This window comes from Entamoeba invadens, assembly GCF_000330505.1.
Source record: "Entamoeba invadens IP1 unplaced genomic scaffold scaff_1105074724931, whole genome shotgun sequence".
Classification (NCBI taxonomy): domain Eukaryota; phylum Evosea; order Mastigamoebida; family Endamoebidae; genus Entamoeba; species Entamoeba invadens.
Window position 1 is genome coordinate 105,593 of NW_004443563.1, and position 26,779 is coordinate 132,371.

The following is a 26,779-nucleotide window of genomic DNA, read 5'->3' on the forward strand; positions in this document are numbered from 1 at the left end:
GGATGTAAAAAGGAAATTGGAATGGCCTTTGATATAGGAAGAGTCCAAGAAGGCGCGGAGCTTCGAATTAAACTCAAGAAAATCCGAGGAGTGTCTGAAGGGTATATAAAAGAAAAAATGAAACAAGAAGCCAAAAGAGAGAGTGAGAAAATTGATTCAAAGAAATATGAAAGTGTTCAAACAGTTAAGAAAAATCCGTTGTGTATTGAAGATTTTGAAATTCTTGATATTGGACCAAATGGGGGGATGAAAAAAGAAAGTAAAGAAGACGTAAAAGGATTTTCTCCATTCGCATAAAAAGGTGTTTCTTAATTGTTTCAAGTGAATTTCGTTTAATATAAAATATAATATTGTTTATTATAATATATAGTATATCAATTGTTATATTATATAATAAAATAATAATAAAAAAATAATAAAATAAATATTTATATTATATAATAAAAAGTTATTATATAATACTATTTATTAATATACTAGTAAATAGTTTTTAATAACTAGAACAATAACTAATCAATATAATTCTTTAAGAAGAGTAATTATTCCTTCTATTGATATTCTCTCCATTGAATTCTGTGTCCAACTCTTTTCAATTACATTTCGATATTTTTGTTCGACTGTACATATGTAATGCGGTCGATTTCCAGATACTATTTCATCTGCTATTTTCCACGGATATTTGTATTCATTTTGAGGAAAAGCATCTCCCCAAATGAATGTCTCGTACATAGTTATAGCAAAAGAGTAGACATCTGCCGGTTTCTTGTAATGCTCCTTCTTAAGAACCTCAGGAGCCATGTACACTGGAGTTCCGATACCTTTTGTGAATGTCATGTTTGTCATCATCATGTTGATATTTCTACTTGATCCAAAATCGGTCAACTTAGCATTAACTTGTTGATTCAATTCCAATGAAAAGACGAGTATGTTGTCTGGTTTGATATCTCTGTGTAATATCCCGTTCTCATGCAAATACAATATTCCTTTTCCTGCATCCAACAGCATTTTGACACGTATTTTGTTTGATATTTCATCACTCTTCTTGTGTTTGATCAAGTCCTGTAAAGATCCATATTCTGCAAATTCGGTGACCATACAAATGTGATTTGGTATAAACACGGCGCCGTAGAAATGTACTATATACTCACTTCTAAATTTGTCTAACATATTCACCTCTTTTTCAAACTCAACCATTCGACTTCTTAAGTTTAATGAAACTTCTTTCATCTTTTTAATTGCAACCGTATTCCCTCTGAATGTACCTTTATATACAACACCAAATGATCCTTCGCCAAGTTTCTTCTCTTCTATCAACTCGTCATAATCAAGTTTAGAAGATAATTTGGAAGAGACATAATACTTTATCTCTTTCACAATTTGTTTGTCTCCAATAAAAGAATTTGCCACTACCACCAAATTTTCGGAGATTTTTGTGGTGCATTTTAATGTGACAAAAATTTCAAATTCACATGCAAATTGTGATTTCAAAATTATAAACTTTGGTTCAATGTCAATTGTAATTTTCTCATTTTCACTTTTAGTTGTGAGTTGCACTTTCATGTTGTGTTTTGAAGTGTTACCAACACAAAAGAGTTCGCGTGTTTTCTTATCCACATCCACGTCTTCTCCTTCGTTGAAAATTATTTCCTTTTTATTCACAACAGTGTCATTTCCTAATGTGACAAATTGTATATTAGACCTTTTCATTTCAAACATGCACGTCTCCGCATTTATTTCATTTTCTTTCAATTTAAAAATCACACATTTTATTATAAAAACAGCCACTATAAATATCGCAAGGATGAAAATTATAATAATAACGATTATTATAAAAATCACCCACCACGCCGCTTTACTCTCACAGAACATGCCAGTTGCACTTGGACTATGCCAAAATTCACATTTCTCACATTTTGAATTATCAATTTTTAAACATTTTGATATTAAAGAGAGTTGAAGACATTTGCCATTTGAAAGAATTTTGTCCGAATCACAAGATATGCAGATATTATATGAAGAGCACTTAGAACAATTTGAAGAACATTGTGCACACTCATTTGTGTTTATGATATAATAGCCATCTTCACACTCTGAACAGCCTTTTTGTGTGATTGGCACATTGCAATGATCGATATTACTTTTTGACATACAATCACCCGTTGATGTTTTGTAATAAGAGGTATTGCATGTGACACATGTTGTTTCAGAGATACACGTATCACATTTTAATGGGCATAATTCACACTCAAGTCCAATTCGATAATACCCATCTTTGCACTGCGAACACCCAGAAGATGCCTCAAGAAACTTCACACATTTATCCATCAATTCTTTATTTGATATACATTTGTGATTTTTAGATAAATAAAAATCCTTTTTACATGTTATACACGTGGAGTTGGTTATAGCACAATTGTCACATTCTTCTCCACATTTGTGACATTGTCCGTTTGATAGATAATATGTGTCTTTACACTTGATACACCCAAAGGGATTATTTAATAAACAATTTTGATATACAGTGTTTGTCATATTTAATAAGGAACAATAAGTTATTAATGTCTTATTTATATCATCAAAATAAGTAACTATGTAATACCCATTATCACATTCGACACATTTGCCATTCAAATGATATAAACAATTATCAATTTTTGTTACACATTTACCATTTAAATCAATTACTTGATTGTTATTAATACATTCAGTAGAAACACATAAATCATTTTCTTCTATATAATAATTGTCTCGACACTCTAAAATATAATTTTTGTTACAAACTTTTGAATTTGAATATTTTAAAGAGCAATTAATACAATTTTGTGCTTCAAGATAATATGAATCATCACACGAAATTATCGAATTTTGAATAACATAAGAAAGACCAATTTGAATGTTGTACTCAACAGTTTCACATGAAAAAGTCGTTTTATTAAAAAAGTGATTATATTCACATAATACACATTTTTCATTGTTAAAAAAATTATTTGAATTTTGATCTTGTTCTGTTAAAGTGTCACACAACTCACAATTTTCATTTCCACATTTTACATCACAACTTCCTCTTATTACTCCATTCGAACATTTTAAACACAAATTTCCATCGGATATGCTACAATTGTCATTTTTAATGCAAGTTCCTCTTTGATTTATATAACCACTTTTACACATAATACAGTTATTATATGAACCTACTATACACGAAGTAGTTGATGTGAGACATTCGCCATTTTCTGATAATAAAAATCCACTTTTGCATAACACGCATTTGTTTTTTAAATTAAATATATCACAGTCTGGAGTTATATATTGACATGTGTTATTTATTAAATAATAATTGCTATCACATTCAATACAAACCCGCCGAGTCTTATTAACAGAAAATAAAATACAATTCGCCATATCTGAATATAAAATTTTTGTGTTTGTAACATGAAAGAAACTTTCAGTATAAGAATTTATCACGGAAATTGTATTAATTTGCTCGACATTTTTACCAATTTCAAAAAATGAATTTCCAGAAAATGTGAAATTCGAAATAGTACCATTAAAATCGACTTTAAGTTGCTTTACACTATTGTTGAAACTTAAAATGTAACTTGAATTGTGTTTGCAAAGGAACAAATTTGACGACGAATTTGTGAAAAAGTCGATTGTGTCAATGAAAGCAGTTAAAGCTGTAAACCTTGCAGTTCCAAAAGAAAACGAGTAACGTGAAAATGTCAAAAATCCGGTTATAGTGCTTTTTACATTATCAGAAATAACAAATTCCTTCACTGAATTGACATTTATAATATCAGTGTTATGTTCTACGACGACACTTGTGTTCATCATCATTGATTTTTTAAAATCGAATTTAGAAAGTGTTGATATCAATTTTAAAGTGCAAATAGTACCATCATTTGATTCACAAGGACAATGTGGATATTCAAATGGATATTTTTCTGTTTGGTTTACAATATACTCTGTTTTGTAACTAGAACTTATTAATTTACAAACTACATTTTTATCTAAAGTAACATACTTTGGACAAAATCTGTGTAACTTTTTGTTAGATAAAAGGTATAAAGACCCGCTATTTAGAGTTAGTGGAAAATCAGTGGAATTATATGAACCAAATTTATACTCTCCACTATTTAAAACTTCAGAATTTCGGATTGAAAACACATCAAAACACTTGTTATTGGTTGTTGGGTTAACTATATTAATTGGAAAGAAACTAGTAACAGTTTTAAAAAGTTGAATACTTGAGCTGTTCCAGACGACTATTCTCGGAAGGTTTAATTGTGGATTTTCAATGTTGATGTCATTTGCAAAGTAAAAATTTGCATTGATATTTAAACGTGCATTATTGGATATGTTCAGTGCAATTTGAGTGAGAAATGTATTTTCTGTAGTCAATATACAATTTTTGGATATCTCAAAATATCTGACTACCATTTTAAAACTGCCAGAAGAAGAAAAGGTCAATGTATTAGCGACATTAATTATATAAAAAGTGAGTTGCTGTTCGAACTTAAAATCGTATGGAAATAAATAAATGGAAGTCGGCGTAGAACTTGTTGAACATTTTGAATTATTAAATCCGTCTGCCCAATTGTTACCATTGGCGACACAGGTGATCTGTGAAAATGCTGAGTGTAAAAGACAAAGAAATAAACATGAGATAATCATATCAAACTGATGAAAACACTGTTCTAAAGTTTTCAAGTGGGGAAGAAAAATCCAATGGATTTTTTTTCATTAAAAATATTGGGTTTGGCGTTTTTTGTTAACATGTGATTTTTTTTATTTGGTATTCAAAATGATTGTTTTATAATTAAAACGAACTAAAAATTGGATTTATTTGAACATCAATTCACATATTTGGGAAACACAAATTACTGAATGGAATATTTTTCATATTCGCCGTTATTGTAATCGTTTATTGATGTTAAATTGGTAATGTCGGTCATATTAAAAATAACCGTTTTATCTTCTTTATGTAATCAACAACAGATTTATAACAATTTAATTTAAAAAGCTTTTAGTCTTAAAAACGTTAGTTTCATAATTTTTAGAAATGACATTTTCGCTATTTCTTTTTGGTTCTGTTGTGTTATTTTTAGTTCAATTGATTACTAATGAAACATTTTAAATAATACCAATAATAAATTATTAAATTAAAAAGCATTATTATTATAATTATAGTATATTTTATTATATTATAACAATAATAATTTTATTAGTTTTTAATTTGAATAAAAAGCAAATAGTTTATTAACAAAAACTATTAACAATAGAAAAATTATTTAGTAATAATTGTTAATAATATAGTTGTATATATTAAAAATATATATTATATGGTAAATTTAAATATAAACTATAATAAAACAATATTTATATTATGAAACTAAAAATAATGTAATTATATGTTAATTGTAAATTTACCATATACAATTTAAAAACATTTGTTATTAAAAAACATAATAAATAATAAAGCAACTTTGAAATAAAAAGTGAAGGATATCGGTACTTACAATAATAAAAAACTAACATTTTTACCTATTTTTTTCCAAAGTCAATATCTTTTCTTCCGATAAAAATGAGAAAAAAAGTCTCAATACTTCAATCTTTAATAAACTAATAATTTTATTATATGTCTGTTCATATGGAGCTTCCATTTTTGCTTCGTGTAGTATTAGAATTTACTATGAAGGAGGAGCTTATTAACTTTATGTGTATCAATCACAAATGTGAAGATGTCATTCGCTCTCTTAAAATCACACCGAAATTCATTAATATCCCGTCGTATCGATGGTTCTTTACTCACTTTACTCCCGACACATTAGACTGCCACTGTGTTGATGCGTCGTTTCAATCATACTTAGAACAAGTCAAATGCATTCGGTCGCCAACACTCGTCTTCTTTGCAAAGGACAAACTCCTCACCGACGAGTTTGCCTCGAAGTTCTTCCCCAAAATCACACGAATTGTATTATACTCGTCGGAGAACAGAGCATCACCAAATATCGAGTATATCAAAGAGGTGAATGCAATGGTTTTAAAGCACTCCCACGACTTCCAGAAGCTCGTTCACTTGTCCGGGGACATCAAAACGATCACCGAATTTCTTGAAAGTTACACAGAAAATGGAAAGGAGAAATACATCAAATTGCCTTCGATCATTGTTTTAAATTCACTGCGAGGATATTCAATACAAACAAATTACGAAGTGCTGTCGTACATTAAGAGGATAGAAGTCTGCGTCCCCGACAATGGTGTCTCGCAGATCTTTCTCATCTCCTTTAGACAAGCGGAGAATGAAAACGACTTCGTTGATTTCAGAAGGGTGCAGTATTACTATAGAAACGTCCACAGTCGGATGTGCACAAAATGGAGCGACCACTTATATTGCGAGAAAGGTGTCGTGAACGTGGAAGGACAAGTTAATGGAAATGCGATCAATCGGACTATTGAAAACGTGTATCCCTATACAGTAGAGATGAGATATGTCAACACAATTGATCCCAAATTTGAGTTGTGGAGTGTGCCGATGTGTATACAAGACTTCGTATTAATTAATAGTCGAGTTGACGTCCCCGCTGTGTTTCCAATTACAATGCCGGGCATCAAGACACTCAAATTATTCGAAGTCGATAATTTCATCTTCTCCACGAACTTCGAGAACGTCGAGACAGTCGTTTTAAAGAAGTGCATACGTGTCACCTTTGATGAAAAAACACAATTTGAGAAATTGAGAGTGATGTGGATAGAAAGTTGCACGCTTATATCATTGAAAGGATACACAAAAACGGAATTAGAACGAGTTACTATAAAGGCGACGCGTTCGGTAGATATAGAGAAGCGCAACGACAACTTGAAAAACATCGACTTGATCAATATCATTGATATCAAAATTATGAGTGCGAATGCGTCGTGTGATGTGTATATAGAGAACGGGAAAGCAATTCAAATTAGTCAACGTGTTTTTGATCACGAAATCACTGTTTTTGAGTCGATACCGGACACCAACTACAATCGAAATGAGCGTGGATATAAAATGAGGAGATTCATACCAATGTCCTTGGAGTCAACTGTCGATCATAATGTGATCAGTCGATTTGATGACTACGATCCGATATATAAAGGAATTGATATGGTCACCTCGCGCTTTTTCTCAAGTAGACTCGACACATCTGCGCTTGAAATCAAGGTGTTAAGGAATAATAATTCTTCCTTATTAGATTGGGAGTACATCGAAACAGTCACTGCGCCGGATGGCTTACAGAGCCCAAATTTTTTAATTCAAAAAGTGAAAGGAGTGAGGTATTACGAAGTTAATGTCACGGGAGTTTCGATCATGTCGATTGGTGTGATCAATCGAGTGCGATACGACGAGTTTATGGGGTGCCATGTGGGGTGGTATAATAACTCGATAGGGTATCACAGTGATGACGGGAAAGTGCATTCAACGTTACTCACAAGAGACGAACGTGATGATGAATTTTATGCATATGGGAATGATATAGGCTTTGTTAATGTAGTTGGGTGTGGGTATATACAAAAGACTAAAGAAGTCTTTTTCACGATCAACGGAAATCTGTTGGGGAAGTACAAAATCGATTTTGATGAGTTGTCTGCAGCTATTGCGTTTGATGTCACGAAACCAATTACTGTCAATTACGGGAATCTCCCATTCGCTTTTGATGTGAAAAAGATGGAAGTCATTGATGAAGTGAAAGACGAGAATGAGGATTATATAAATTATAATATAAATTATAACTATTCTGAAAGTGACTCTTTGTCGATGAGTGATGACGACTAATTTTAAAAGTACTTTTGTTTGGTCGTTGAGTTGAAAAAATCATATGAGGAACTTTTAACCCTCTTAATTACCTCAAATTGATTATTAAAGTATACATTTAAAATATTATAGAAGAATTAAATTAGAGTTAACTAAATGATATATATAAATATTAGGTGTGTATAAAATCATTAAATGTATGAAAAATTTACATCTATTGATATTATTATTATATACATATATTATAATTATAATTATGTTTTTAATTATAATAATTATTCATAATAACTCTGTTGATGTATATTATATTGCGTTGTAATGGTAAGATTTAACACGAAATAACTAAAGTGTTTTTTCAAAAAATGGTTTAATTACTTCAAATACTCTTTAATAATTTATAACACTATTATATAAAATATTTTGATTATTACTTTTTGATGGATAGAAGTATGTATTAATAAATAAAAAAGTATTTAATAATAAATAAACGTAACATTTGTTGTTAAACATAACAACAAATATAACGTTGTTGTGTATAACTCTTGTATTTCATATTAACTTTATATTGCTCAATGTTAATTATTAAATCAATTATCATCGAGATACTTTTGCAACATTTCCACAACAACTTCTATTTTCGTTCGACTTGTTGTATCTTGTTGCCAACAACTAGATATAATATCAAACAAATAAAGGGGAATACAGTCGATTTTCTTAAGTCGTTTTCCAGATGAAATAAATTCGGCTATTTTCCATGGAAACTTGAATTCGTCTTGTGGATATGCTTTTTCCCATGATATAGTTTCATACATAGTTATACTCAATGAAAACACATCTGCACTTTTTGTGTATTTCTTTTGTTTGAGAACCTCAGGTGCCATATAGACTGGAGTTCCAATACCTTTTGTGAATGTCATGTTAGTCATCAGTAAATTCACATTTCTCGCACTTCCAAAATCGGTCAACTTTGCGTTTACTTTCTGATTTAAATCCAAAGAAAAGACAAGAATGTTGTCTGGTTTGATGTCTCTGTGTAATATCCCGTTCTCGTGTAAATACGATATTCCCTTTGCTGCATCCAACAGCATTTTGACACGCAACTTCATGTCAACTTCATCACTCTTTTTGTGTTTCATCAAGTCCTGTAAACTTCCATATTCTGCAAATTCAGAAACCATGCATATGTGATTTGTTATAAATACGGCGCCGTAGAAATGTATAATATACTCATTTCTGAACTTGTCTAACATACTCACTTCCTTCTCAAACTCGTCACATTTATCTTTGTCATCATTACTGTTTTTCATCTTTTTAATTGCAACACTATTCCCTCTGAATGTGCCTTTGAAAACAACACCAAATGAGCCTTCACCAAGTTTCTTCTCTTCTATCAATTCGTCATAATCAAGTTTGGTGCTGTTTTCAGTGGCACACATAAATTTAAAATTGTTAGTACACACCTCACCACTGTTCAGTTTAAGTGTGATAATGACGATATTGTCATTTAAATTCAAAGTACAATGCGGCGTTATAAATATTTCAAATTCGCTAGCAAACCCACTTTTCAAATTCACCAATTTTGGTTCAGTTCGAATTGAATATTTTTCACAGTTTTCTTTTGTGGTGATTTGTACTTTCATATTACTTTTTGATTTGTTTCCAACACAAAGAAGTGAACGGCTTTCTTTGTCAACTAAAAGTAGTTTTTCATCTTCATTAAAATTTAACGATTTCATATTGACCATCACATCACCCGATAGTATCACCATTTCTATATTCGATCGTTTCATATCAAACACGCAAATCTTTTGTTCTTCGATTTTTCTTTTACGACGCTGAATTATAATAACTGTTATTACTATAATTATAATAATAATTATTATTAATATTGAGACGACACTCACTGGTAGACCAATTATGAGTCCATATCTCACTATTTTGTCACAAGAAAGTTTATCACTACTTAATTCGTGATTTTCAGAACATTTTGTACAGACGTTGTTTATCGATGAAATGCAATTTGGAATAATTGAAAAGTCATAACAGAAGTCATTCATCAAAATGTTGTTTTCACTACAATTTGTACAAATATCAATTTTTGAACATTCATTGCACTTTTCATGACACTTTTCGCATGTGTTGTCTTTGTTGTAATACCCCCTTTCACATACAATACACCCATCAACAGTGACATTTAAACAATGAAGTAACTCGGATTGTGGATTACAATACCATGTCGAGTTTTGTGGCGTTCGATAATAACTTTCATTGCATGATATACAATTTCCATTATTTGTACATGTAGAACACGATATATCACACGGCTCACAAGTTTTGCCATCAGATGATCGCATGTATCCATCTTTACAAACAACACAGCCAGTGTAGTCAGGATTCATCAAATCACATAATTTAAATATGTCATTGATAGCTGTGCATTGACCACCATTTGATATGTATGAATACTGATCACATGACGTACAATACGTTTTATTGTGACAATTAATACATGGATATTCACATTCAATGCATTCACCCTTTGAATAATAATAACCATCTGAACACCTTTGACACCCTTTGGGACTTTTCTTGTCACAATTCGATTCAAATAAATTGTCTGTTTCTTCTGTTTTTATGTTTTGCTTAATTCTTTCTTGTATATAATTTTTGTCTGTTATTAAATCACTCGTTGTATTGTTATTGATATCAGTTGTGTTATCTGTGCTATTTGTAACATTTGAAGTCGAATTGCTCAATAACACACATCCACCATTTTCCAAATAAAACTCCGCTTCGCATTCAAAACAACTTTCATTTGCAACATCAACATAAATACAATTTGAATAATTCTCATTTTTGTTTTTACATTCATTGACATCTTTATAAAATCCTTCACCGCAAGATATGCAAATAACATCATGATTTAAGCATTTTATGTCATCAAAAGATACACACCGACCTTCACTCATCATTTTTGAATTGCACTTAATACAATACTCTTTGTTTTGTTTTAAACATTCATTGTTATTTGTTATGCAACTTCCATATGCCAAATGTTGATCTGAATTACATTTGACGCATTGACTATGTCGAATTGCTATACATGTTAAATCACTAATACAAACATTGTCATCTGATAATAGAGTATTTGTATTACAAACATAGTCTATTTTCTTCCCATTAAACATTTGACACTTTTTGGACGCTCCACAGTTTGTTATAACTCCACTCTCGTTTGAATAATAAAGATCATTAGCTGTGTAACAATATCCGTTTTGTGCCACGTCACAATTATCAATTTTACCACAGCCAGTTTCTTTGTCACAGAAATAACACTTGGAATTACTTCCATTCAAATAATTCTTCTGATATTTACAATCTGCTTCGATATCACATTTTCCATTTAAAGAAATCACGTTTGTGCTGCACTTGTCACACGACTTTGTTGAGTATTTTAAGCACTTTGTGTCATTATTTTGTTCACATTTATAATTTATCAAATAACGAGTTTCATCACAGCCGAAACAGTTGTTATCGACTTGATTTGTACATCCTTCGTTATTTTCAATTTTATTTGCTGTTGATGAATTGTAATGTGATGTTGTTGTATAAGCAAGTAAACAAGAAATATTATCATCAGAAAGGTAATACGGCTCAAAACACTTTGTGCACTTTTGTATATTTCTTTCATATTCACAAATCTGGCATTTTGGAATAACTTCGTAACAATTCACACACTCTTTTGTGGTACTTTTTATTGTACCAGTTTCACATTTTGAACAATTGTTGTTTATAATTATAAAATTGTCACTGCAACTCATACACACACTTTCACTTTGGGAACATTTGTCGCAATTTGTGTGTATCTCATGACAATCAAGACATTCTTTATCTTTTAAAAAGTAGCCAAACTCACATTGTTTACAAATCCTTTCACTTTCAGTTTCTAATGTTGAGCACATCGCACAATTTCCATTTAAAGAACATGAAATACAAATGGAATCAACCTCCTTTTGTCCAGATGGACAAATCGAACAGTCTCCAGTTGTAGATACACAATATGTGCAATTTGTCGGGCAGTTTTCACAGACATCATTTCCTCCTTTTGAAAATGTTTTATCAGAACATTTTGTGCACTTCCCATCATTAAAACCGTATCCAGCTTGACATGTTAAACATTGACCAGTCATATAATCACATGTTTGACAACTGACGTCGCATTCATAACAAAATGTCTTTCCAGTCTCATTCTGGAATGTACCGTCAAGACACGTTTCACATTTTGAAATGACTTCTTTTGTTCCAACTCCACAAATCTGACAATTTTTATCAACTAATTCGTATCCAAAAATACATAAAGTACAATCACCAGTGGAAGGATTACAACCATTGCACTTCGAGTCACATGAACTACATTTTGATGATTGTTGATAAGAAAATGTATTTTCTGAGCAATATTTACACGTCGAAGAGGCGACATCGGAGTATTTACCTGATGGGCAAATTTCACATCTATTTGTGGTTTGATTTGCATAAAACCCTGCATCACAGCCTTTACATTGATAATCAATTAAAATATATCCAGCAACACACTTACAATTACCAGTTGTTTTATCACATATATTAAGACAATTCGAATCACAGTTTTGACACGTAGAGGCGCCCATTTCTTTTGAAAATGTTCCATCTGTGCACTCAATACAAGAAGTGGAGTTTTGGTTTGAAAACGTTCCCAACCCACACAAAGTACAGATTCCATTTAATGAAAATGTTCCGGATGGACACATTTCACACTTTCCGTTCTTCAAAACGCTTCCCTGATAACAAGTAAGACAGTCTCCGTTTGTATTATCACAACTCTTGCATGAAGAATTACATGGTAAACAAACAACACTTCCATATGATGAAGTGTAAGTCATTTCTGGACATGTTGTACATTTTATTGCTGCCATTGTTGACGAATAAGTACCCAATTTACAACTCAAACATTTCCCTTCAAAAAGATAATTCCCTACAAAACATAAAGTGCAATTTCCACTTTTACTATCACACTTATTACAAGTGCTATTGCATTCGATACATGCCGAATATCCTTCATTGGAATAAAAACCACTTGCACATGCTGTACAACCGGGACTTTTTTCTAGAGAAAAGTACCCCGCAGCACACAAAGGGCATTGATTTAAATTGGTCAAATACCTACCAGCAGGGCAAGAAGTACATTTACCGGTTGTCACAGAACAAGTTAAACACGTAGAATTACATTTGGTACAACTCGATGAATTTGTAAGTGAATAGGTGCCATCTGGACAATCCAAACAGGCAACACTATTTTGAATTGAATATGTTCCTGCCCAACATGCTGGACAAACACTTTGTTTGTTTTTGTTGTTATAAGTGCCGGCGGGACAGTCAATGCAACTTGGAGATTTCGAAGGTGCATACGTGCCAACTCCACACTCGATACATCCTGATGATCCTAAAGTGGAGTAAGTCCCAAGTGGACAATCTGTGCATGTATTAGTACCACCAAGTGAATATGTTCCCGCAGCACATTTTGTGCAAGTCGCATCTCCACTATTGGAAAAATACCCAGCAGAACATTTATAACATGAAGATGAACCTTCATTTGATGAATACCCATTTGAACATTTATTACAAATTGAATAACCTTTACCCGAATAAGATCCAGCTGGACAAGCAGTACATGTTGCGTCTCCACCAGTTGAGAAATAGCCGGCTGGACATATTGTGCATAATTGATCACCAGCATTGGAGTAATATCCATTACTACACTTTATGCAAGTAGCGTTCGATGTATCTGGTTTTGTTCCAGCAGGGCATATTGTACAAGACGGCGACCCAACTACCGATACACTCCCAGTCTCACACATTATGCATGCTGAAGATCCTTCATTTGAATAAGAACCCTGACCACAATTTGAACAACCTGAAGCGCCTGCATTTGAATAAGTACCAGCTGGACAAATAGTGCAAGTGGCGTTTCCGCTCTTTGAAAAATATCCAGCCGGACATATTGTGCATTTTTTATCACCAGAATTTGAATAGTAACCATCAGTACAATTTGTACAAGAAGTTTTATAATAATTTGGTTTTGTACCAGCTGGACATATCGTACACGATGAAGACCCGGCAATAGATACATATCCACTCTCACACATTGTGCATGCTGTAGCTCCTTCATTTGAGTAATAACCCTGACTACATCGTGTGCAGATTGAGGCACCTTCTGCGGAATATGTCCCAGCTGGACAAGCACTACAAGTTGCATTCCCACTTTTTGAGTAAAATCCGGCTGGACATATTGTGCAAGTTTGATCACCAGAATTGGAATAGTAACCATCAGTACAATTTGTACAAGCTGAACTTCTTACATTTGACGTCTGACCAGCTGGACAGTTTGTACAAATAGTAGCACCACTCAAAGAAAAGGTGCCAGCAGAACACATTTTACATTCAGAGGTACCCACTTCATCCGAATAATAACCCTGACTACAATTCTTGCAAGAAGACGAACGAGCTGTCGAGTAAGTTCCCTTCCCGCACAACGTGCAATTTGATGAAAACTGTAATGAATAAGAACCTGCTTGACACTCCAGACAAACAGAAGCTGCTCTTACTGAGTAATAACCCACAGAACAAAGAGTGCAACTTCCCGATTTTTCTGTAGACATGGTGCCAGCTGGACAGTCAGAACATCCCGTAGAACCAGAAATTGAAAATGTTCCAGCAGGACAATTGGTGCAAGTAATTGAACCTTCATTTTGACTGTATTTACCTTTTGCACAAGGTGTACAAGAAGAATTTCCTGAATTTGATTTATAAGTCCCCGAAGAACAGGGCAAACATTCAGAGTTTAATGGGTAAGTACCTGCTGCACAATAAGTCTGAGAAAATGAACGTAAAGGAAATAATAACCAAAACAGAGTAACTACTAAATGAAATTGCGAGCAAATGATATGTAATATCATCAAGCTTTCTTTGGTTGATATTTTGGAATTTAAAAAATAAAAAACTTTTCATGATGTAAATAAAAACATCAAATAATGCATGTTTTTCAATATTAAAATAACATTAATATTTCTTTATTTTATTCGAAATAATAATCGTAAAAATTCTTTTATATATATATTGATATGAAAGAAATTTAACAATTATAACAATATACTAATCATAATTGTATAATTTAATAATTTTTATATCTTCTAGTATCTTGTTATTTTGAATGTTTTAAAAGTTAAATGTATTTTGACTAACTTAAATAAATTTAAAAAATTCAAAAATAAATATTCCAATTATAACTATAATTTAAATTGTTTTTCAACTATTGTTTTATTATTTTTCATAAGACAACAAACATTAGTAAACTCGTGTGTTTTAATAACACCACAACTATTATTGTGTGTTATAATTAATTATTAAAAGTTGTTAAATTCACAAAGAGACAAATTGATAATATACTATATTTATAATAATTATAGTTGTTTCTTATTTATCAACATTCAAATAAAACTATTTTTTTGCTTAACAAATTTATTAACTCAATTTGACATCACAAAACTGTCTGTTGCTGTTTCAAAACAGAAAATATATTTTATAGAAGCGACTTTACCGCCATTAATCCAGACTGTTCCATGGGATTGGGTTGGCAAATATGATTGCAACAAACAAATTGTGAACGTGAAAATTCCGTTTGATCGTTTCCATCAATGGAAAAGTGGGCAGCCGCTCCCACTTGTTTTTGTCTCACAAAACAACAACACCATTCAACTCAATGTGGCGTGTTCACACTGTTTTGCAGATGGAAGAACAATAGAAGGTATCTACCGCATCGTCGCACATTGTTTAAACACTTCTGTAACGTTGCCAGCGAGTGTTACCCTTCCTTCATTTTCACAACGAGAGCTCTTCCCATCACTTCCTGATGAAGTCGCCCTTTCACCATGTCCAAAGCTTAAAGACCTTCCCAGTGGGCCAAGAGTGTTACCACAAGAAGAGAAAGTTGTTTATTCGATGACTTCAGATTACCTCCAATATTCATATCCCGAAATATCAAAATATTGTCATACAAATCGTGTTGGAGTGCAAGCGATATTGATGTGTGCTTATCAGAGGGGCTTAAGAAAATTCAACAACATCACTGATGAGACTCAAATTGTCATTCAAGCGCCAATCGACTCAAGAAAGAGCGTTTTTGCATCACAAGAAATGCAGAGGCGAGAGTTGCTGTCTGGGTCAGCTGCTGTTCTTTTGTTTGTGAAAGGGAAGGAAAGTGTGTTGGACGAAATTGTTGAGTGCAATGAGAAGATGAGAGAGGCACAAACAACTTCAGAGAGTGCTGCTCGCGTGACTTATTACTCGAGTAAAATAGACGAGAAGAGTGGCGAGTTGAAGAGTCAATACTTCAGCTATCCAAGTGACACCCCACTGATTGGAATGTCAAATGTTGGGTGCTATACACACGTGAATAATCCCAGACTGTATTGTGTGAGTGAGTTTAACAAATTGATATCTCCAATTGTGTATAGTTACAAGGATGGTAATATACTGAATGTATTGGTTGCACGATCAGACCCAATGCCACACGATTTTATGAGCTGCTTTTATGAAGAAGCTGACAAAGTGTTCAACGAAATTGGGTCAAAAAGAATTTAGAATTATTATTTTTGTTGTTTTTGAATTGGATTTAAACTCAAAATATGTTATTTTGTTATGTGTGTAACATAAAAATAACAATAAACAAATATTACTTCTTTTTCACTTTTGTTTTATTTGGGAAGGCGTGTTGTCCAACAACTTTGATAGACTTTGGTATCACAACTTCAAGCAAATTGTAACACTTCCCAAAAGCACTCACACCAATAAATGTGACACTTCTTGGTATTTGCACACTTGAAAGGGACGCACACCCGTTGAAGCTGTTGTTGCCAATTCGATTGATACAGTCAGGAATAACAACACTGTCAAGCGATGAACACTCATAGAAACACCAGTCGGGTATCTCATTCACCCAATCCAACACATTCACTTCTGACAGTGAAGTACACGCACAAAATACGGAAATGCCGATTGTCGATATATTTCCACAGAAAATGATACTTTTGAGTGCCTCGCAGTGCCTAAACGCAACACTTTCAACAATCGAAATTGTGCTTGGAATGGCAATTTTTGTGAGGGAAATGCAATTTTCAAAAGTACTTGGTGCAATGCGACTGACACTTGTTGGAAGTGTAACTTCTCTCAAGCGTTTACATCCACTGAAACAGAACGAGTCGAGTTGTGTGACTGAGTGTGGAATGTTAATACAAGAAAAGTCGCGATTTCCTCCAAATGCGGTTTTTGCAATGAAAGTCACACATGTTGGGATGTCAATAAGTGGACATTCCACACCACTTTGTCTTTCTTTTATCGTTTTCATGAAATGTGGATTTTTAATTGTTGTAAGATCAATATTGGGAGTGCAATAACACGAATAGTCAGTCACTTGGAACGCCTTGTATCTTGCATTACCCAACACAAACCCAAACATTTTTGTCATCCCACAAACCACTTTGTCTCCAAATTTTGTCACGTCAGCTGGAATGTCAATTGTGAGTGCACGACACCCATCAAAGCAGTTGCTGATAGAAGAGACCCTGTGTGGTATTTTGATGTTGACAAGACACTCACAGCCATTGAAGCAGCTGTACCCAATTGTGACTAAATTGTGTGACAATGAAACGGCACTCAGACGCTTACACCCCTCAAAGACGGAATTACACAACGAAGTCACGTTGTTTGAAATGACGATATTTTGGAGTGTTGTGTTTTTCATGAAGCAAAAGTTTTCAAAAGAACACAACGTGTTTGTTATTTTATCATCAAAATGCACAGAATCGTCTTTAAAAAGACCAACGTTTTTATAGACAACATTTTTGGTGTTGTTTGTGAGAAAAGTGCTTAACGACACTTTGAACCAAACAATTATTTGAAAGAAATTGTGTTTTGTGGTAGTGTTTGATATTTTACACCCAGCAACATTCTGACCAAAAGTCTCTGCGTTGCATGACCAGATGTGGAGTGTTTCTATTCGTTCAAAATGTTTTATGTCAGCAAGTCTGAGTGGAATTGGGTTGAAGTGGAATTTTGATGTGTTGTCTTTGAACTTGGTGGAGACGGTGGAAAATACAAAGTAGTCCACAAGACGAGTGAAGTACTTTGAGACTATCATCCCATGGAATGCGTCGAGTCTTGCCATCCAATTCGTGTTCTTTTGAGTTCTTTTTTGAGTTAAAAAATTGAACTATGAAGTTTAAAACAACACAAAGGTGGAATTTGTAAATTAAATCAATCAAACAAAAAGAAAAGAATTGTAAAATATAAAGTGTTAAATAAACAAATAAAAATGGTTTAGTTTCTCACATGAAGAAATTCATAGTTCTCTGTTCAAGTCGAGCATTTTGCTGTATCGACGCATTTCTGTTGATTTGCGACACGACTTGTTGCTGTGGCGCAATTGCACCACTCATTGGCATTGCAGTTGGTTCTGCTCGTCTCATCATTGGTGACATTCCAAACGCACATCCGGGTGCTGCCGGTGGAGGTGGTGGGCAACTGCTTAATGGTGGTAGTGCGCCACCCAATGGAATAGTTCTGGGACAACAACCAGGTGGTGGTGGGCATGGTGCAAAAGATGGAATATGAGGTGTTGGTAATCCACAACGCGCGAACATTGCGATGGGAGCCAAGACTCTCCCACCAAATCCGTCTTTAAAAGTGACCGCAATGTCACTTTCTTTGACCATTTCAGTTCTGAGTTGCTTCAAGTTTTCACACGTCAAGAAGATGGAAGGAACGTCTTTCAGTTCGTCTTTGAAGATCGACTCGATCTCAACAGAAGCAATTTGTCGTCCGTCAGTCTGCTTCTTGACTTCTTCTTTGACCTTTTCAGCCTTCTCGTTTGGTGGGAGTGCTGCAAAATCGGGACTTTTTGCCAACTCTGCTTTGACGTCTTCGAATATCTTCTTCATTTGAATCTCCTCGATGGCGCCGTTTGTGATCAAATCGCCCAACACACTTGCAGAGGAGAGTGCAGCGTATTGCCCGCCAGTGAGTTGTGATGTTGCTCTCATCAGTGTTCTGAAATATGGGACACTGAGTGGCTCAGCACCAACAGAATAGATGACAATGTCCTTCTTCATGCACTCTCGAAGCACTTCAATGAAGTCTTTACCACACGGACACCCATCTGGAAATCCATCACCACAACACCCAAACCCATGTGGTGGCGCATCTGCTATCCAAACCAACACTTTCGACGCGTTTTGGCGATACGCCAATTTGGTCACTTCATACAACCCACAGGATACAGACTCGGGGGTGTCTCCACCGCCTTGTGCTTGCATCTGATTGACTGCAGTTTTGATTGTTTTCATCGAAGAAGTGAATTGAGTCACTCGTGTTGCAAACGTGTCGTCTTGTGGGGGGTGGTCGCGGTACTCCACCAACGCAAATTGGACATCACATTTCTCTTTTTGAGTGATTGTCGTGATGATCGACTCAATGCTCTGTTGTGCAGCATGGAGGTACGACGACATGGAGCCAGTCGTGTCACACAAAAACACCAAATCTAACTCAGACATTTCTTTGTTTTTTGAGTTAAAACGTTGCTTATATAGCAACTTTGGTTAGACATATATCAAATACTTCACACTATTTTATTTTAATTACTTTTTATTAATAAAAATATTATAAATAATAGTAATGTGGATTTCCCGTCTTTTGGTGTGAAATAATACCAAACTAACATCATAACAAAACAACATTCACAACATAACAAAGACGTTGTGATTTTTATTTGTAATTTCAATAAAAATATTAAATGTTCAAAAATGAGAAATAAATAAGACCATCATTTGTACAACACACAAATAATATAAAAGTGAAGAAGAAGTTGATTAAAGTTTCTTGAGGTACTCGCAGATTCCCTCTTGGCATGGCTTGACGGTGTCTTTACCAGGCATCCAGTTGCATGGGCACATTTCTCCATGTTCGTCTGAGAAGTTGATAGCTTCGATGATTCTCTTGATCTCGTCAGTGCTTCTTCCAAACCCTTTTCCGTTCATTTCCATGAATCGAATGATTTGGTTCTTGTCGATGATGACGCACCCTCTTCTGCAGATGGCTTCGCATGGATTGAACATCCCATACATCATCGAGACTTTGTGTGTGATATCAGAGACAAGTCCTATCTTACTTCCACCAAGTCCGCCTTTCTCGCGTGGAGCATTTGCCCACGCCTTGTGCGAATACGCAGAGTCGACTGAGACGCCGACAATCACGACTTCTGGCATCTCTTGCGCCAATTTGCCAAACCCAAGAATTTCAGTTGGGCAGATGTACGTCCAGTCGTGCGGGTAGAAGACCAACACAACAGTCTTTCCTTTGTGCTTCTCTAACTCAAACTCAATGACTGCATCACAGTTGGGGCAATATTCGGGCGCTTTGAAGAGTGGTGCTGGTTCATCGACAGCAACACGTGGTATCTGCTTCAGAAACTCCATGTATGCCGCCTTGACAGGACAACACGGTTCTTGCTGGCAACACGCCTTTTGTTGACAACACGTTTTCTGCTCCTCTTTTGGAGCTTCTGGCTTTTGGCAAGTCTTCATTGGGCAACTCATTGTGGTGTGAGAAACAAGTTTCAGCCGCTTTATAAGGTGTTTGATATTCACAAAATTGTGGAGAGGCGCTGAGACAATTCAACCACTTCTAATGATGTATAGTTCATTTTAATATCATTATAGTTCATTTGATTTTAGAACAGTTTTCGCAGATCAAAACAACAGAACACAACAATTCTGGTCATTCATTTTTTTAAATAAAGATTTGAATGTGGGAAAATAGTGAGATCTCATTATTTAAGGTGGTGAACTATTTGAGGTTTTCTGTGTTTGATCATATAGATTCTTTCATACCAGAATCAAAATGTTCATACCACTTTGCTTGTTTTAAAACGAATTAATAATCACAAATATAATACTCACTATAACTTACTTTTTATGGAAATTTCTTTTCATAATTTTCGTTTTAGTTGTGTTGTATTTTTGATGACATGTTTGAATAAGATGTTGCTTCAGTCATTCAACATAATGATAAATACAATTTATTAATCATAAATCAATATATGGATTATTTAAAATATTATAGAAACAATATAACAAATATGTAACAATTGTTTGAAAAGATATTCCTTTGTGAAAAAAATGTTAAGTTGAATCAATTAATAAAACATCAATCCTTATTATTAATCACCAATTTGATATCCATCACACTTGGACTTACACACATGAAAATAAACATTACATAAAGACGTAAATGAATAGTATTGAAACATGATATAGCTTAAACACGAACCACAACAATAGTTATAAATAAAAACAACTTCCAATGAATTAAATGTTTGTTAATACAATTGATACAAAGAAAAATTGTATTTCAAATTAAAATAAATTTGATTCGTTTATTGACATGGTACAGTAGAAATCACAATAATGGTACTTCTAAAGAGTGGCATTTTTAGACTGAAACCGAAAATATAATTCTTTATCGTGGTATTTAAGGTTTGGTTGGCTAAATATGCCCGTTCTTGATAGAACAAAATCACCACACCATCCCGCCTTTGGGAGGTTTTATTGCATGTGATAAATTTATTTTATTTAACGATGTATTACAATTATTATTTTTTGATAATTTTTATTTCTTTAAATTTGTTTTTCATTGTAATATTATTAATTTCAAATATACACACCATTATATTATATATTTTGTTATCGACATAAATTGTTTATTTTTAACATTATTCACAATACAATATAAAAACACACAAATAACAAAGACTTTAATTATTTATATCTTGACTTGATCTTAAGACAAATTATATCATCTTAAATATAATAAATTTGATACAGTTGCAATAATAGCTAATATCAAAACTGTTTGAATATAACATCAATAAAATCCAGATTGAATTGTTTGAAATTCTGATAAACTTGTTATTAAATGTCAAATCAAAAGAAATCTCAACAATATATATATATTTATTTAGAAATGAGTTGATTCAATAACAGGTTTTACAAAATGATATATTATCAGATATAATTAAGTTGTAATTTGTATATATCAAGTTCGAAAAGTGTTCTAACAAATACAGTTAATGTTATATCAATCGATATATTCAATATGAAAATTCTTAGCAACTTTTTCAAAGGCACCCTTTTGTATTTCTATTGATCTTTTCATGTTCTTTATCACTTTGAGGTTGTAACAATTCACAAACGCACTGTTGTATATCTTCTTCACGTTTTGACCCATGACAACGACATTGACATTGCTATCAACCAACAACACATCACCCAGAATGGTGACAGCTTCGGGAACAGTGAATACTCTGTTTTCATCCAAAAAGTTGCTGTTATGCCAATACAGTGTGACATCCCCTTCAAATTTGAACGATTTGTTCAAAATATTGTAAACAGTGTAGTCGATGTTCCCATTGAAAGTTGAGTCTGTCGGTGGGTCTGTAAATACAATGTTGCTCAACATGTCGCAGTGATAGAAGAGTTTTCTGTTTACGATGTTTGCATCAAGAAATGTGACTGATCTGAGGGCGTGACATTTGCTGAAATAGTGGACTGCGTTTGGACTCAGACTGATTTCTCTGATGTGTGGGTGTGTAAATATCGACAACTTGATGGCATCTCCCTTTGGCAACACAAGTTTTGTGAGACACGTACAGCTTGTGATAGTCTGCACTCCGATACGTGTGATGCCCTCAGGTATCACAATCTCTTCAATATTAAACTTCTGGAAGTTAACAAACGGGGAGATTGCCTTCAGTTTGTTGAAATTGTGTGGGATGACACCTTTCCACATTTCAAAGTCCTCTTTAGACAAGTAGTATTCGTCGACATCAAGAACCGCCTTATCGATCATCTCTTTCATCCAGCACGCTGCCTTGCCGTGAATTGTGTTGGTCTTGTAACACGATATATTCTTGAGTGTTTTGTAGTCATACAAGTTGTTGATTTGTATGTTGTCGTTTGTTGTGATTGCTGTGATCCGCGTCATATTCTGTTGCTCTCCAAAAAACTGAACAAACGACAAATCGAGTCGTGTCAAATCGCTGTTTTCAAATGCGTTTGTTTCAATTGATGTGACTGTGCTTGCAATGTTCATACCGGAAATGCCCCTCTTGTAATTGAAGGCATAACTGCAAATTTCGTCCGATATGAAGTCGAGTCCAAACCCGTTTGCAACGTCTTTTCTTGTTGTGACTGTTTTGTGTTGTATTCCAGAAAATGCTTTTGATGAAGACGCAGTCACAATGAAGTCAACGCATTTGACGTTTGGTGCTGTGACATTTTGAATTGAAGTCACCAAATTGAATGCACTTTTTGCAGTTTTTCTCAGTCGTGTAGTAAACGTGATTGCACTCAAACTGTCGCAGTCCGCAAAGCAATTTTGACCCAAAACACAAACATTCTTCAGATCAATTGCTTTGAGGCGAATACACAACATAAAACAGCAATCTGGAATTTCAACCAAATTGGTTGAAAGTGTGATGGATGACAGCTGTGTGTTATGATAAAAACAACGCGCATCAAACTTGATGATGTTGGAGCAATCAAAAGACGCTGGAATCTCCACGTTGTTTGGAACGACTTTCAAGACAGTTGCGTGTTTGAATGACAGTATATCGTGTTTGTTTGTGTATGAAAAGAATACACGTGGACATATCATTCGACGCGTTTTGAACATCTCCATGTATTGCAGAACAGACATTTCGATGTGGACATAGTACTGGTAGTAATCCTTCATATACAAGTCGCTGTTTTTATAGATGTGGAGTGTCTCCACATTTGGGAAGTGTTTCGCTGTTTTTCTTGTCAGAGGAATCGGGTTGTAATGGAACATCTCTGGTATCTCGGTGAACTTTCTGTTGACCATAACAAGATTAACAAAGTCACCAATGTCGTTGAAGTATTTTGAAACAATCATCATTGAGTAACGGTCGAGTCGTCGTGTCATCTTTGATTATTTGATTATCATTTCAAATTTCTTAACAATGCAAATTTTATGAAGTTTGAAAAACATTACTAAAATTAATTTTTGAAGTATTAAAATAATTCCGTTGTAAAAAAATATACATGTTGTGTGATTAATTGTGATTGAACTGCATTTGATGATATAATAAAGTTAAAGTATAATTGTTATTATCAAATGGGATTTGATATATTATTGTATTATGAATTTTATTATATTTAATTGTTATATTATAGTACAATAATTTAAATTATATTATTATACTACAAATAACTATCGTTTTTAATTCATAAATAATATACTATAAAAATATTATAATTGAACAATAACAGAAACCATATTATTTCAAACAACCATGTATTATATTATTTAGTAATCATATAATATCGTATAGTTTAAACTATAAATAATAAAAATCAAAGAACTTGTTATATAAGAAGATGTTTCATAACTCAAAAAGATATACAAACAATGCAGGGAGTCAACCAAAATGGCTACAGCCAATTGCCGCCAATGGTCCCACCACCAACCTATGTCCAACCGACTGTGGTTCAACCAGTCTATGTTGCAGCACCACCACCACAACAATATATTAACGGCGTTTATCCACAACAATACTCGGAACAACCAATCTTTGTTGGACAAGCACAAACAACACAACCACAGAACGACAGTGCACAAAGTCTCACAATTTGTTTGTTCATCTGTGGATTCTTCTTTGTGTTGTTGTGGCCATTTGCTTTCATCGCTTCGCGTAAATCAAGAAACCAATCGACGAGAAATCTTGGGACTTCGGCACTCATCGCGTTCTTCATATACGTCCTCATCATCACAATCACTTTCCCAATCATTTTTGCTTAATCGTTGATTCTTCTTGTTTACTCGTTTCATTTTTTTGTTTGTGAATAAAATTTTTATTTTGTTTGTGTGTTGGATTATCATCCAACCCAATAATTGGGTTGGATAATATATATATAAATATATAAAATACGTTTAAAGTGTTGGTTTTTATAATAAAATTAATTAAGTGTTTAATATCTTTTTTTTATTTTTAATTGTTTTTTTGTTTGTTTTATTTGGTATTTGTAACAGCCACAATGTTCTGTAAAAATATGCCTAATATATGTCAAAATTTAAAGTAAAATAATCTGGACATATCCTGAACAATTACAATGTGAAAATAAGTAAACAATTTGTGATTTATAACATAAAAACGAAATGAGTTTTTTTTCTTTCCAAGATCTTATTTGTTAAATATTAGTTAATTATTCCCGTCACTCCTCCCCTAGTCACGAGAAAAAAAATATTAAAAATGTTATAGTTTTTTTATAATTACAATAAACTATTTTATTATAAAAACTTTCTATCCAAAACAAGTGATGTTTGTCAAGAACGAAATTAATAAAAAACTATATTAAAACCATACACTGTATAAATCATAATAAAAAACAAAAACTTCATAACAAATCCGTCATTGTTTTCTAATCTATTTGTATACTATAATTAATTTATAATAAAAACCATAAGTCTGATTTAGTTTCATTTCACATCTTTAGATGGTATAAAAAGTCAACTAACGAACTAGTTTCAAATACCATTGAATGTCAATTGATACAACACAAGAGATGTTCCAAGAGCTCTCCCGCCAAGTTCAAGAATGCATGATGTATTACAACAACGCGCTTTCTCAACGAGATAGTCGCATTGAGCAACTGGAAGAAGAGGTCAAAGTCCTCAAACTTGAGATCACACAAATCAAAACACAGCTCAACACCACAGCAGTCCCACAAACTCCACTCCCACCCTCTTCTAGAGTCCCAAATTTTGTTAATTTGACTGAAAACTCCGAACGCGAGAGTCAAGCATTGGCAACGATTATGCAGGGGTGGTGTGCTGATGAAGAACTTCGAAAGGAGTTGCCTTATTCCTATTCACAGATCTTAAGTCAACTTCGTAAGACAGAAAAACACCTCCAATTTACTCCCCAGTCCATCACTCTATTGGGGTCCACTGTTATCAAAGACGATCTCTTCACCAAAAATACTGTTGGGAAACAGTCCTTCTCTCCTGTGTTAAATTGGACGGATACCAATTACATTGGAGTTGAACGCGAAGACAGCATCGTCCACTTGAAGATGTGTAATAAATATTACTTTGAGGTCCAACTCAGACATATTAATAACCCAAACCCAATCCTCTTTAATACTCCAATAGTCAAAGATTTGATTGTCTCGATTGGAGTGTGCGACCATAGACTCGTTCAAAATTCACACAGCATCTGCACTAACCATGTCGGGTGGCAACCGGGGTGCATCGGAATGCACTCAGACGACGGAAATCTGTTTAACATGGCCGGTGCTGGAAATATGTTGACGGGACCATTTGGCGAAAATGACGTGATGGGATGCGGTTTTCTCATTAACAAAAAGATGGTGTTCTTCACAAGAAATGGAAGTTTCCTCTGCGCTGTCCCATACAACAGAAAGACTATAATCCCAACTTTCTGCATGGAAGGAAGTGGAGAAGTCCAGGTTAATTGGGGACAGAAAAAGTTCAGGTTCCAATTTAATAATCTGCCTGACTATTTAAAAAATTAATTGATGCCTTTGTTTGTTCATTTAATATTATTTACTGTTTTTTTGTGGCGGTTTTACAATAATAAAATAAACATTAATTTTTATAAAGTCTGTTTTTTATTTAAGGATATTGGGTTTTTACTATTATTTATAATAACAGTATTATAATTTATAATAAAAATAAAGTGGTTTTTCTAAAAAAATTGTTTGTATTTTATTTTTTTGTTCTTTTTTTAAAAAGTGTGCTAAAAATAACAAAAAACAAAATTACTTGACAACTAAAAAAATAATAAAGTCAAAACGAAGAATAGGT

General features: G+C 33.5%; 11 protein-coding genes across 11 annotated transcripts; 4 read left to right on the forward strand and 7 right to left on the reverse strand.

The window, feature by feature from the left end:
• Positions 1-513: 513 nt before the first annotated feature.
• EIN_122810 (protein serine/threonine kinase, putative) lies at positions 514-4,674 on the reverse strand (the record flags this gene model as incomplete). Its single annotated transcript, XM_004259053.1, has 1 exon — positions 514-4,674. The coding sequence occupies one exon, from the start codon at positions 4,672-4,674 to the stop codon at positions 514-516; it is 4,161 nt and encodes a 1,386-aa protein (XP_004259101.1).
• A 964-nt stretch (positions 4,675-5,638) lies between these two features.
• On the forward strand, positions 5,639-7,807 carry EIN_122820 (hypothetical protein; the record flags this gene model as incomplete). Its single annotated transcript, XM_004259054.1, has 1 exon — positions 5,639-7,807. The coding sequence occupies one exon, from the start codon at positions 5,639-5,641 to the stop codon at positions 7,805-7,807; it is 2,169 nt and encodes a 722-aa protein (XP_004259102.1).
• A 566-nt stretch (positions 7,808-8,373) lies between these two features.
• EIN_122830 (serine/threonine protein kinase HT1, putative) lies at positions 8,374-9,426 on the reverse strand (the record flags this gene model as incomplete). The annotated part of the gene is made up of 1 exon (XM_004259055.1): positions 8,374-9,426. The coding sequence occupies one exon, from the start codon at positions 9,424-9,426 to the stop codon at positions 8,374-8,376; it is 1,053 nt and encodes a 350-aa protein (XP_004259103.1).
• Positions 9,427-13,045: 3,619 nt separating this feature from the next.
• EIN_122840 (hypothetical protein) lies at positions 13,046-14,256 on the reverse strand (the record flags this gene model as incomplete). Its single annotated transcript, XM_004259056.1, has 2 exons — positions 13,046-13,114; positions 13,159-14,256. The coding sequence occupies 2 exons, from the start codon at positions 14,254-14,256 to the stop codon at positions 13,046-13,048; spliced, it is 1,167 nt and encodes a 388-aa protein (XP_004259104.1).
• A 1,260-nt stretch (positions 14,257-15,516) lies between these two features.
• EIN_122850 (hypothetical protein) lies at positions 15,517-16,462 on the forward strand (the record flags this gene model as incomplete). Its single annotated transcript, XM_004259057.1, has 2 exons — positions 15,517-15,544; positions 15,609-16,462. 2 exons carry the CDS (start codon positions 15,517-15,519, stop codon positions 16,460-16,462), a joined length of 882 nt encoding a protein of 293 aa, XP_004259105.1.
• A 91-nt stretch (positions 16,463-16,553) lies between these two features.
• Positions 16,554-18,044, reverse strand: EIN_122860 (hypothetical protein; the record flags this gene model as incomplete). The annotated part of the gene is made up of 1 exon (XM_004259058.1): positions 16,554-18,044. The coding sequence occupies one exon, from the start codon at positions 18,042-18,044 to the stop codon at positions 16,554-16,556; it is 1,491 nt and encodes a 496-aa protein (XP_004259106.1).
• A 160-nt stretch (positions 18,045-18,204) lies between these two features.
• EIN_122870 (hypothetical protein) lies at positions 18,205-19,428 on the reverse strand (the record flags this gene model as incomplete). The annotated part of the gene is made up of 1 exon (XM_004259059.1): positions 18,205-19,428. The coding sequence occupies one exon, from the start codon at positions 19,426-19,428 to the stop codon at positions 18,205-18,207; it is 1,224 nt and encodes a 407-aa protein (XP_004259107.1).
• A 315-nt stretch (positions 19,429-19,743) lies between these two features.
• EIN_122880 (hypothetical protein) lies at positions 19,744-20,469 on the reverse strand (the record flags this gene model as incomplete). The annotated part of the gene is made up of 1 exon (XM_004259060.1): positions 19,744-20,469. The coding sequence occupies one exon, from the start codon at positions 20,467-20,469 to the stop codon at positions 19,744-19,746; it is 726 nt and encodes a 241-aa protein (XP_004259108.1).
• A 1,540-nt stretch (positions 20,470-22,009) lies between these two features.
• Positions 22,010-23,875, reverse strand: EIN_122890 (hypothetical protein; the record flags this gene model as incomplete). The annotated part of the gene is made up of 1 exon (XM_004259061.1): positions 22,010-23,875. The coding sequence occupies one exon, from the start codon at positions 23,873-23,875 to the stop codon at positions 22,010-22,012; it is 1,866 nt and encodes a 621-aa protein (XP_004259109.1).
• Positions 23,876-24,361: 486 nt separating this feature from the next.
• EIN_122900 (hypothetical protein) lies at positions 24,362-24,751 on the forward strand (the record flags this gene model as incomplete). Its single annotated transcript, XM_004259062.1, has 1 exon — positions 24,362-24,751. The coding sequence occupies one exon, from the start codon at positions 24,362-24,364 to the stop codon at positions 24,749-24,751; it is 390 nt and encodes a 129-aa protein (XP_004259110.1).
• Positions 24,752-25,515: 764 nt separating this feature from the next.
• On the forward strand, positions 25,516-26,487 carry EIN_122910 (hypothetical protein; the record flags this gene model as incomplete). The annotated part of the gene is made up of 1 exon (XM_004259063.1): positions 25,516-26,487. One exon carries the CDS (start codon positions 25,516-25,518, stop codon positions 26,485-26,487), a length of 972 nt encoding a protein of 323 aa, XP_004259111.1.
• Positions 26,488-26,779: the final 292 nt, after the last annotated feature.